The sequence below is a fragment of the Seriola aureovittata genome, chromosome 11 (assembly GCF_021018895.1).
Source record: "Seriola aureovittata isolate HTS-2021-v1 ecotype China chromosome 11, ASM2101889v1, whole genome shotgun sequence".
Lineage (NCBI taxonomy): Eukaryota > Metazoa > Chordata > Actinopteri > Carangiformes > Carangidae > Seriola > Seriola aureovittata.
Genome location: NC_079374.1, coordinates 5,720,628 through 5,733,272, shown reverse-complemented (window position 1 = coordinate 5,733,272; position 12,645 = coordinate 5,720,628). Strand labels below are relative to the sequence as shown.

At 42.7% G+C, this 12,645-nt stretch overlaps 1 protein-coding gene across 6 annotated transcripts in view; it reads left to right on the top strand.

Annotated features, from left to right (window-relative positions):
• Positions 1–12,645, top strand: part of sema5ba (sema domain, seven thrombospondin repeats (type 1 and type 1-like), transmembrane domain (TM) and short cytoplasmic domain, (semaphorin) 5Ba) — a 174,211-nt gene that overhangs the window by 126,756 nt on the left and 34,810 nt on the right. For 5 of the 6 annotated variants that reach the window (XM_056388965.1, XM_056388963.1, XM_056388962.1 and 2 more), the window contains 3 exons: positions 9,006–9,141; positions 9,867–10,074; positions 10,252–10,459. In XM_056388965.1, the coding sequence (XP_056244940.1) occupies positions 9,006–9,141; positions 9,867–10,074; positions 10,252–10,459 (552 nt within the window). The remainder of the gene's footprint in view (positions 1–9,005; positions 9,142–9,866; positions 10,075–10,251; positions 10,460–12,645) is intronic. The other variant, XM_056388964.1, reaches the window with a different exon arrangement.

Here is a 12,645-nt window from a genome sequence, read left to right as displayed (position 1 = left end):
TTGGTGTTCAGATGTGTCCTGTTCCGTCAGGGGAGAAGCTGAATCCCGCCTCTCACCTTCTGCGCTCTCACCTGTTACACTGCTGGTATTCGCCACCACATGGCTGCACTCCCGTCAGCCTGCAGTCGTCTTCCGTGACAGATAAAGAGGGCGGGAAATGGTAGAGAGACAAAAAGAAAAGAAAAACCAGAGGAATAAAGACAGAGAGAGAGAGAGATGGAGAGTAGAAGGAAATTAGTAGACGTAATGAGAAAAATCAGTGAGCTCCAAGCTTTTGTTCATTGTCCTTTTGTCTCCTCCTGCCTTGCCCTTCCTTTCTGAAGCGACTCGTTGATCCTCCCTCCAAAACCGCCTCCCTCGCCGGGGGTTGGATATGTTAATGTAATCACCACAAACACTGCCTCTGTCTGTCTGGCCTAAATTGAACAGGATCACAGCTGCTCCCAGGAGTTTGGGGCTGTAAAACAAAACAGGAAGAGTTGGAACAGAGTGCTTATCCCCTCTGTCTGCACACGATGTGGGCCAGGTCTCAATACTGTGGAGTGACCTCCAATCTGTCTTCAGATTGTTGAAGTGTTTTCAACCCTTAACTCACAGGAAGGAAACTACAATTTTTATGATATAATTGATCATTTAATCATTTTCTCAGATGAGGGTATCTGCTGCTTTTGGTTCTGTGTAATTTAAATTGTGTAAATTAAATATTTTGTGTCTGATCTGACAAAACCCGACCCCAAAGCATCCTGAAGACGTCATCTCGTGCTCAGAAATGATTTAGGAGGTACTCCAGAGATTTAGTATTGCACTTCACTTTTTTAAATGTGTCAAAAATGTAACAGAAGCTGAGAAAACTTGACTTTTAGCTCCTTGTAAGACCAAAAATCCTGGCGCCTACCCTCCCTGTAACGCAAATCAATAGCATCTCTTGGTTATTATTATACGATGTCTACACAGCCCCAATGGCAAAAACAGCCACAGCAGTAGGAGCTTTGGTCCTCTGCCCATGTCTACACATGATGCATTCAGGCGCAGTATTTAGTGTAGGTAATCCGCGTTTCAGGGCTCAATACAAAATCACTGTGGTTACGTGTGGAAAAGGAAGAAAATACACTTCAAGTGTAAATAGAGGCTTCCAGTGGAGTGAAACGCCAGTCATTGTGCAGCCTGCGTAGACAGCTCCACCGATTAAAATAGGAGCTTATGTTCAGACCATTCAAATATCTATTTCTGCGCATCATGTCCATAAGAGAGGAAACCAAGACAACAAAAGACATAACTACAGAATGAGCACCTATACACATGAGTTACATAGGAGTCATTAGGGTGCATGTTTTGGAGATGTGCCCCCAGGTTGTGGTGAGCTAACTGTAGCTTACATAACTCGCTTTAGCCTTAGGTTCCACAATTTTGCAGTTTACTGACCAAAATCCAAAGTTGCTCGGAGCGCAAATCATTCTCTCCGCGGCCGAGTTGCTGCGTTTCCACACATGTAGTTGTTGAATTATTTGTTCATTCGGGCTTGACCTACATTTCATTTTCAATCAATGGAAGTGACATTATGTGACTCAGCAGTGCTGCTTTTTTTCTCAGCAATCGGCTATTTTTCTCAATCAAATGTCTGCTTTCTGTTTTTTTTTTACAATTCGATTATATAATGGAATTTAGAATATTTGTTGACAGCGTACTTTAGACCCGCTTCTGCCTCATTAACACTCATGCTTCTGAAAGTCCAAACTCTGATGCAAGATTTTTCTGTTTAAAAATTTCTCAGTATATTCCAAGTGGAAGCCCAAATAACCCTCATGAAATCACTGGGTTTATTTTTTTCCAGACTTTAGAGAGCTTCTTCAGGGCCACAGAAGATATTATACAACTATTTTTTTACTTGCTGAGTAGTACATGTCATAAATGGTAAACTGATTTCGATGTGCAATATGGGTCAAAAAAAAAAAAAAGAAATACAATCAGAAATTCCAGGCGTCCTTCAGATGAGAGGAGGAGACATGGAGAGAGAAGGGAATGACTCTGCTGAGACGTGCAGCAGCCAACAGAGCCTGTCGAGCCGTTATGTAGTGGAGGGTTTTAGCATTCCATCAGAATGAGGACACTTAAGACCTCAGAGCACGGCCAGGTCTTTTAATTAACTCTGGGCCCTTATTGGCAGGGTCCGTCTGTCATGTGCTCAGAGCAGCATAGCAGAGAGCTTCTCCTGCTGAGGTGTCTAACCTGCCATTACTAACTAATTATGAGCCTCCTTATCTATTTCTGGGTGACTTCACTGACCCCCCCACCCCCACCCCCTCCTCTTCACTAGTTCTCAAAGGGTCTCATATCTGAAAGGTTGGGGGCGGGATAAGGAGTGTTGAAAGAAATGGCCCATTAATTCATTAGAAGAATGATATAAAAATGATTCTGCTGTTCACAATTATGATGAGTGATTTATCTTCATGTCATTTAGGAGGCGAATTGGCCAAACGTGCTGGTTGCATCTGCGTTCGCTGCTTTTCTCAGTTTTGTGTCAATGTAAATTGATTATCTTTGGCATTTTGGACTTTTGGATGGACAAAAGAGGCAGTGTGAAAACGTCAGCTTGGGCTCTTGGATCTTTCAAACAAGTCAAACAAAAAAGAAATTAATCATTAGACTTGTTCCAGATGTCTGAATTGCTGTCTACATAAGCTTCTATGCAGGATTAAGAATGTGAAAGTCATTTTTTCTATGTGTGTATGAGATCAACACAGCTGTACAGGCGGGCCAGACAATGCCAGAAAAGAACTGGTTTTTACTATGTGTTCTTTGACCACGTCATTTAAATATGTAGTACATTTCCAGGAAGTCTATAGTGTTGGAATAGTTAATAGAGAAAAGTTCACTGTCCCGCCTCCTCACACCTTAAGCCCTTATAAGGCGCTGAATGGTCTCTCCGTATTGTTAAACTTTTTTAAGAATTTTTTGGGGCTTTTTGTGCCTTTAATGGACAGGACAGTAGAGAGACAGGAAATGGGGAGGCAGAGAGAGGGGGAATGACACGCAGGAAAGGGCCATCCGATGCGGGAGTCGTCCCTGTTAAACTTTTTTATGTATTTCAAAATCACTGGGACGCAACACGTGTGAAACCTGACATGCACAGAACTCGTCCTAGGAATCCTAAAATCCTTCCTTATCCATGGGAAGTATGTGACTGACTCCGAGTGAGATCAGATTTGACGTGGGTGATAAATGATAAGCCGTGCAGCCAAGTGAAGCAGGTCACATAACTGTACAGTATTTTTGGTTTTACTCTACCCGTCGTATCAACTCACTGGCATCAAATCTACCTTGAAATGAACTGCGGGCCCCCAGTGGAAGACTGAGCCTGATCTGAATACAGTCTGACAGAATCTGCTGCTTGTGGACCAGTGGTTTTATCATTCCTCTCGCAGATATTCTTTAAGTTGAAACCTCTATTTGCGTTTTCTTTGCTTTCCCTCACTTCAGGCCTATTTGCATTTGATTGGAAATGCTGTGAAAAAAAGGTCAAGGCAAGCTCAGACTCAACAAAAATGAAAAATAAAAATATACAACAGGGATCAACATTTCTTTCTGAAATGGTTAACAATGCCATTATAGCCTGTGAGGTGAACTGTGCACTTCCTCATGATCGCTCAAATCTAACACTGGGGGGTTTTGTGCAACCTATTGAACCTGTGGTGTTGCTTTATTGTTTCCTATAGGTGTTGCTGACTCAGGCTGCCTCTGAATGTGTCTGTTTTGGGCCAAAGCTGTTGCTTTTGCTGGCGTATTGTTGTGCATTATAAAAATATGTATAGATAATCCTGGCAGCCTCAGTTCAATTTCTGGTCCCTGCAGCCATGTAGCTCTGCTGAGTGGGCCTTTTTCCTTTTCTGCTGCGGTGCAGGTATTCACTGAAGTTGAAACATTGGCCTTAATGTGGTTTTAGCTGTTCCTTGTTTTTTTTCCACATAAAAATGAGGTTAGGTGCATTAGCCTAGAACCTGGGGTTTCACCTGGACTCCACTGCGCTCTCTCTGCAGTGATGCAATCATACACTGTGTATGTAAATGTCTACATGCAAATGTCAAACTGGTTTATTTATACAGCACATTAAAAATACAGTCAGATGAATGAAATTTAGTAAAATAAAAAAAGAAAGAAATTATGGATAAATGTATGTGCATTAGATATAAAAATAATCATATAATAACAATAAAAAAGCTACAGAAAAATCATAGGAAACGTCTGAGATCTGGTGTAAAAGTGCAGCAGCAGCTACACCAGCATCCAGCTCCAAGATTAGGTTATCAAGTGAGATGCTTATCAGCCACTTGTGTTTACCACACAGACCCACTGGTGTACTGATCCGCACTGAATGTGGCTTTCAGGGAGCCAAACAGCCAGGCTGAGTGAGGAGTTCATTGCCTTTCTAACACCTCTTTTTTTTTTTGGCGCTGAACTGAGCTACATATCCAACTCATTTATGTGTAAAACAGCCCTGACGTCTGCAGCGGTGTAACCTGGGTGTCGGGCTGGTGTCAACCAATAGAGGTGAAACGAGCCTTCAGTTCCTTTACTTGACGGATAAGGCTGGTGTTATCCTCCGTCGTCTTATCGTTGACAAATCCTGTGAAAACACCTAAACCAACAATGTGTTAGTCTGTGTCTCGATACTTAACCTGTCTGTGACACTGAAACCCGAACCCATTGATTCCTACTGAAGACATAAATCTTTAATAACGGGTCAAATACAGTGTTTCCTTTTTAATTTCCTGAAACAGCTGGACGCTGCACATTTTAAATCTTACTCAAACAGGACTGAATGTGCTGCTCTAATGAGTATTTCTGGCAGCAGGACAATGTATGTGGGTATGACTCAAAATAAACTACGGTGTGTGTTCATGGTAATGAGGGAACATCCCGGTGCAACGGTTTCGCATGTTGATGTGTCTTTAATCGTTTTCGGAGCTCGGTGGCTCAGAGGAATAAGACATATCAGGTTGTGGATACACATACACACGGTACTTGTTTGTAGGATCAATTCATCGCTGGTTTGGCTTCTTTCAGATGATTTGCTGACAATAAGAAAGATATTGAATATCACGAAGCTTATTCTTTAGGGAAAACTAATAACACCGCGCAGTATAGTCATGCATTAGCAGCAAAATATACTTATACTGTCCTTTTCAGAGGACATATATAAAAAGACACATTGCAGGAATATTATTACTGATATTCATTTTAATGTAGGACCTCGAGGTGGAGATCATTTTAACAGCTTATATGCAACTGGGTGGTCTAATGCAGTGGTTCTCAAACTTATTCACATCACGGACCCCTAGAAAGTGTTTGAAGCCCATGACCTAAATAGTCATATATTCTGTCACTGCATTACTTATGGATGGAACTATAGTGAAAATTAATTATTCCCCTTTTTTGCTGGAGACCCCCAGGAACCTCCTAAAGGACCCCTGTGGTCCCAGGACCCCACTTTGAGAAACACTGGACTAATGTATAAAATGTGATATGTTTAATACATAAAATCTTGTGATTTAACAGTAACTAGAGTTGTCTGATACTGGTAGTTCAAGAAAAGGAAAGAAATTTAGTTCATTAGAAATAAAGTAAATACTTAAAGGAACTATTTCTTCTTTTACCCTTCTTCTTCTTCTACATGATTGTCACCACTCACTCCCAGCAAGGAACCACATTTGGCGGCAGGAAAAATATTTGCAGATAGCCCCTTTAATTGTAGAACATGTACCTTAAAATACCTTAAAAAGCTTGAATAAGATTAATTACAGTACCTATGTAAATGTACTTGGTTACTTTTCACCGCAGGCTGTTTGGAGAAGATATTGCAGGTGCACCTCTGTACACATTGATCTCTGCGGTAAGAAAGGAAGAAACAGGGAATCTATCAGAGAGAATGAGAGAGTGAGAAACAAGAAACAGAATAGAGACAGTGCCTCCTCCTGAGGTTCCTGCTGATTCCTTTTTCTCTGTCATTCCCTCCCTCACGGCGACACGCAGGGTGCACGGCGAGCGCATGCACTGAGAAATCCAAAGCAACATGGGATATGAAGATTTGATAAAAAAAAAAAAAAAAAGAAAAAAGGTCTGAACAAATTAGTTCACAGCACAGAGAGGGAAAAGGAGAGAACGACAGAGAGGTGGACGGGGACTGGTTCTGTAAAACAAGACGGCAAATGGAGACGTATCTGAGAGGACAGCCAGTGACAGGATCAGGCTTTTAGGACGAGATGAATCACTTGAAGAAGTAGCTTCACTCATAATGAAAGTGATCATCATGGCGCTGGGCCTCAGAGAGCAGCTGAGCAGCAACAGCAAACAGCATAGCAGATGTCAAACAGCTTTCCATCACTTTCGCAGGCTTTAAAGCAGACTCAAAACATATGGGTTGCATCCATTAGTGCAATTGACTGTATTCCTTTCAGTGCTCCCTTTCACTCTGTTCTCTCGCCATTATGTGCAGCAACCCACTCCCGAAGCACACATCTCAAATAATCTGGACACCGTCAGGCTTTCTGTGGCACAGTTTGGTTTCGGTGTAAGCTGTAGCTGGAGTACAACCACAAACCCACAGTTTAACTTCCTGTTATGTCAGACCGTGTGTGTGTTTGTTTGTGAGGGCGAGAAAACCGTTGCGGCAGCCGCTCAGTTATTGCAGCTCATTTGCCTGTGGTTTTCCTCCAGTCGGAGTTTGGTTATCGCCGACTTACCACAGCACTCGCTCTGCTTCACACACTGTCTCTGCCTCCCTGTCATTCTCGTCTCCACCGGAGCCATTGACAAAAAGACAGAGAGAGAGGGAGAGAGGGGAAAAGTCTTGAGGCTGTTCTCCTCCTCAATATGAGCCACCTGTTTGGCTTCCCCCATTGTTTAGCCAGAGCTAATTTGTTGCTGCACATCCTCTTGCCACCATATGGTAATGGCAGAACACATTAGGTTCCTCACAATCCTGAACTGGATCTGTGAGAAAGTGCTGTTCAAAACAAAAATGAACATTTCTCAAGCACGCTTAGAAACATCTTTGAGGATATTGCTCTCAGAGAAAGATGAATCTCAAGGTTTTTCTTAATTTCCAGTTTATTTCTTAAAACGTGTTTCTGTTAAGCACAGGAGACTTAAATTCACCCTTTGTTCAGTCAAAGCAGAAAGAGTAGAGGTCGTACACATGCTGCTCGAGTCAGTACAACCTCCAACTTTCCTTCTCTTTGATGGGTGTTAAAGATAAAGCTCCAATTAATTAGTAATTGGATCTTTAGAGGTTAGAGCGGACATCCGTGCATGGGCCACAAAGAGGTCAAGTCAAAGTTTATTTCTATAGCACATTTAAAAACAACCTCAGTTGACCAAAGTGCTGTAAAAACTATACAAATATAAATATAATCAACAATCCCTATTAACATAAATCAGCAATAAATATGAGCTAAAATAATCAATAAAACATCATCAAATAAAACAAGAGTGAAATAAATTGTGCTTGCATGATAAAAACCAAGGTATCTTGCTCAACCAGTGAGAACAAATGGGTCTTCAGCAGCGTTTTAAAAATCATCAAGGGTCCGGGCAGCTCTTATGTGAAAAGTAGGCTGTTCCACAGATTAGGGGCCGCCACCGAAAAGCCTCTATCGCCTGTGTTTGAGCCTGAATGTAGGAATTTCCCAGAGCAATTGGTTCGTTGACCTCAGTGCTCTGGCTGGAGTGTGACGCTGTAAGAGCTCGGACATGAAATGCGGCACCATGCCATTGAGACTCTTAAAAATGAATAATAAAAATTTAAACTGGATCCTGAAATAGACTGGAAGGCAGTGTAGGGAGGCCGGCACAGGTGTGATGTGATCATCGTGCATTTTGAACAGCCTGATCTAAAGGAGAGGTGAGAGGCGCTCCCTCTAACCTCAGAGCTTTCCTTTTTCTTGTGTTTCAAAAGTAATCCAGTGGTAACTGCACTCACTCTGAATAAGTATACAGTATAATTGTCCTAGCTACAAGATTAGTGACTATGTCATAAGGAAATTAAAATAAAGAGAATGGAAAAACAAGCAAAAGCAACCTAAGGCTTGACAACCACATATTTAGGTCTCACTAAAACCATTTACCAAACTCTGGGACACATTTTGCTGAGCCTTTTCTGCCTCAGCTTTTTCATCCAGCAGCCCTTCGCTGATTTATACAGCTCGCAAAGCACCATGAAGTTCTTTCTGTCTCTGCCTCGCTGTCTGATTCCCTCTCTGTGGCTCTTGCTGTTTCCTTCTCTCTCTTTGTTCCTGACTCGCTGTCTGCCTGTGATGTTATCACTCACTATCTTCTCACTGATGGTTTATGTTTATTAGCATCTCACCAGCCATGTCAAGGCAGTATGCTGTTGACTGCATAGTAAAAAGTCTGAGTGTAGTGCCTGGTGTATAGGAAGAGGGGGGAAAAACATTCAGCAGTAGCAGGCAGTTAAGGAACTCATTAACTTGCAGCACATTATGGCCGAAGAGTGTCACGATAATAACTTTACTCACACTGCCAGTTTAGCTGGGGTTTTACTCTTGTATGTAAAACCTGTGAGGCGTGTGTGTGTGTGTGTGTGTGTGTGTGTGTGTATGTGTCTGTGTGTGTACATAATCTGTGCCACTGCCTCCTATATCCTCAGCTTAATATTGTCCCCATTCACTGTGCAGCGCTGATACCATAGCTTACCCTGCAGCCAAAGCAAGCCTGTAACATAACGCCTGTTTAGTGCAGGTATAAATGATAGGACTTCCATTAAGAGGATGGAACACATTGCAGAATGGCTTCATTACACAGCTGGAGGCTGTTGATTTCTGATATGGTTTCACATTTACTGCCAACATGTAAACTGATATGAATACTATTGCTGAAATAATAATTTTTATTTTTTACTTCCTTCTTCTCTTCTCATCATTTCTCCCCTTTCTGCGCCTCTACTCTCTTCCGCTTGCTGTCTCATCTCCCCCATCCATCTCTCTATAAAGCAACAGTATTGCAGCATCCGCAGTGTGTGCCTTCAACCTGAGCGCCATTACCCAGGCCTTCAATGGGCCCTTCCGCTCCCAGGAAAACCCTCGCTCCACCTGGCTCCCCACGCCCAACCCCATCCACAACTTCCAGGTTAGTTTATTTTCATTTTTTTCAAAAGCCCACAATTTTACAAATCACTTCATCGTAAAAAATAATCAAATTCAGATAGTCATTTTTATTTGATTAGTTCTCAACAAGATCTTTAAATGGTCATTTTTTTCACAGCATTTTTTCAATTTAGAGCAAAATCAATCAAATAGTCACAAATTTTTTGAGTTTTTGGAAAAGCTGCTTCAAATTCAGTCACTGTTGGCTCCAAAAATTATTTACAAGGGGACAGGCCTTTTTTCACACAGAGAAATCGACAGGAAAAAGACGGTACACTAATAATATACATATCAGACACCTTCTATATTTGTAGAATAAGTGTTACGGCTCCAAACGCCACCCAAAAATGGTATCCACCAACAAATCAATCTCTCATTTCAAGTCACAAAGAAGCAGAAGCTGTAATTCACAGCTTAGCTGTGCAACCCAAACAAAGCTTTTCTGAAGGCTGTCATTTCATATTTATTCTTCTGCAGCGGCTCATTAAATTACCGTGTTGTTGCTATGGTCACATCACAATCATCGAGCGGTTTTGTTAAAGTTGCAATTACTGAGAATAGAAGTAAGAACTGAAACGATCTCGGCAGACATGGTCATTTAGTACTGTAGTAATGACAGGAGTGTGAGGTACTTGCCCACATTTTCACATGCTTTTCTGACATCTGACCCTTCCATTTTCTCCCCTCCCCGTTGCATTTCCCCTCCAGTGTGGTACTATAGATGACGAGGGTCCCAATGAGGGTTTGACAGAGCGCAGCCTGCAGGACGCCCAGAGACTTTACCTGATGAACGACGTGGTCCAGCCGGAGTCTGTTGATCCGCTGGTCATGCAGGACGACGTTCGCTTCTCCAACCTGGTTGTGGACATTGTTCAGGGCATGGACACCCTCTACCATGTTATTTATATCAGCACAGGTGAGTAGAGCAGAAGAAAAGAACAAAACTATGACGCATATTTACACAACTCACATATATTTAGTAGAAACGTACCTTAGCTAGAATATGAAGCCCAAAAAGGAAGATAAAGCAGAGAATGCATTTTAATTTGCCTAACTTTATACAAGTTCTCTCTTCTTGTCCTTGTCCAATCAGAATATGGCACCATCCTGAAGGCGCTGGCTACGCCCAACAAGAACCTACAAGGCTGTTACCTGGAGGAGATGGAGCTCCTCCCATCAGGGGTACGAGAACCAATCCTCAGCCTGCAGATCCTGCACAGCGACAGGTCGCTCTTCGTTGGGCTCAACAACAGAGTCCTGAAAATCCCACTGGAGAGGTGCTCCACCTACAAAACAGAGACGTAAGTACAGCATTAAACCGGAGACTTCACCAGATTTCTTTTGAAACATGATCCACACAAATATATATGACAAGAGTCACATCAATGAGAACGACTAAGATCCATCTAAAGTTCGGATTATGTTTCTGTTAACACACATGCAGATGTCCCTGGGTACTTACACAGAGGAGGATGTTATGAGTAACCAAGACTACAGCCATTAGAACATGGCTCCATGGTGCTAGTGGTCAAAAACTCCACAGGGTACCTTTGAATCGAAGATGGCCCGAGAGTTCTTCCTTACTGCACCAACACTTAGCTTGTGGCTGTGAACAATTTTACAAGGGATGATGCTCCTACAGCAGAGGGCTGCAGTTAACACACTGCTGATGTACAGTGCCGGATGGATGGATGGATGGATGGATGGTGTTATTAATCCTAAAGGGAAATTACAGTGTTGCAGCAGCCACTTCACACAAATCACAAAAACAATGAAGTAGGTAATAAACAATGCAATTAAAGCCTAAATTCTATGCAATAACTAAATAGACTAAATAAAGTCAGAAATAAAAAAATAAACATGAATACTAGAAAAAAAATAGACCCATAGTTTCACTGTGTGCTGAATAAACACGGTACAATGATGGTAATATAATATACTACTATATAATATATTATTATACACTGCACATACCTGCAGGTTGGGTGGATATATATAGAGCAAACCTTGACAGATCAGATTAATCTGATATATACATACCAAATGTCTAGGTGAGGAGTCTGTCCTATTACAAGGAAAAAGTATTCTGTCAGGAGAACCCCTCCTCCTGAGACACAGAGGAGAATCATTATACAGAGTGACAGCAGTTGGCAGGAATGACTTCCTGTAGCGTTCCTTGTCCCAGCGGAGCCAAAGAAGTCTCTCGCTGGAAAGTGCTTTGCTGTTTGACCAGCAGGTGGTGGATGGGGATGTGAGATGTTCTCCATGACAGCAGCAGTTTGTGCAGCATCCGTCTCTCCACAACCGATGCCACAAGTCCCCAGCACAGAGCCAGCCTTCCTGTTTGTTCTGTTTGTTGGTGTGTGTGTCTCTGGCTCTCATGCTGCTGCCCGAGCAGACAGCAGCAAAATATATTGCACTTGCCACAAGAGACTGGTAAAAGATCTGCAACATCTTGCTGCACACATTAAAAGCCATAAACTTCCACAAGAAGTAGACTCTGCTTTCTCCGTTCCTGTAGACAGCCTCTGGTTATAGGAAGCTTGCATTTCCAGTCCAGTCTGTTGTGAAGACGGTCTCCGAGGTATCTCTATCCCTCCACTACCCCGGAAATAGCATCTAACAAAGTCTTGGTCCAGCCTCTCTCTCCGCAGGACGGGCTGGGTTCTGTTAAAGGAACTAGGGAAGTGAGAGAACACGATTCTCACAGCGGTGCCTGCTTTGTCCAGGTGAGAAAGGGCTCGTAGAAACAGGCAGATAATGGGGTCATCGACTTCAACCTGAGGGCGATAGGCAAACTGCAGCAGGTCCAGAGAGATACTGTGTCAAAGTCCATGAAGGGGATTGGGGTAATGGGATAGGAACAATGTAAGCCGTCTGTATTAATCATTGGGGAGGCGTGAGAGGGAAGCAGCTGTGGAGGCAGGGAGGGTGTGGGGTCTGTGTGGCTGGAGGAGAGGGCAGGAACCCTTTGGCTCAGTTCAGGTTTCCATCAGTTTCATCCTTCTTCCTACTCGACCACAGGGCCTCACTTCCTGAGGACAGAAAGCACAACTATACACAACGTATATCTTACTGTTTGTTTCATATGTTTTGCCAGTGGATTCATCTTAACCTGGTTGTTCCTCCACTGAGGGTAATTATCTGTCCCCAACTAGGATTAATGTCTGGAAGACCTCGCCTATTATCATTAAAGTCCTTATGGAAGCAGACAAATGACTGGGGCGGCATCTGCTCGCTAGAGGAAATTAATTTGTTGTGCTGGGTTTTTTCCAGTAATGAAGTTCTGCATAATACAGAGGGAAAAAAAGCACTGCTCTGGCTTTTGTTTGTGTCTGAATCAGAGGATGAACAAAAGGTGTGTGTGAAGCTACATTGTACACTGCCAGAGAAGTTTCTGTGAAGGTACATTTGTGTGAGAGAGCAACAGGGAGAGAGAGAGAGAAAGAGAGAGGGGGCCCTTTTTTTTGCTCTGCCTTCTCCAGCT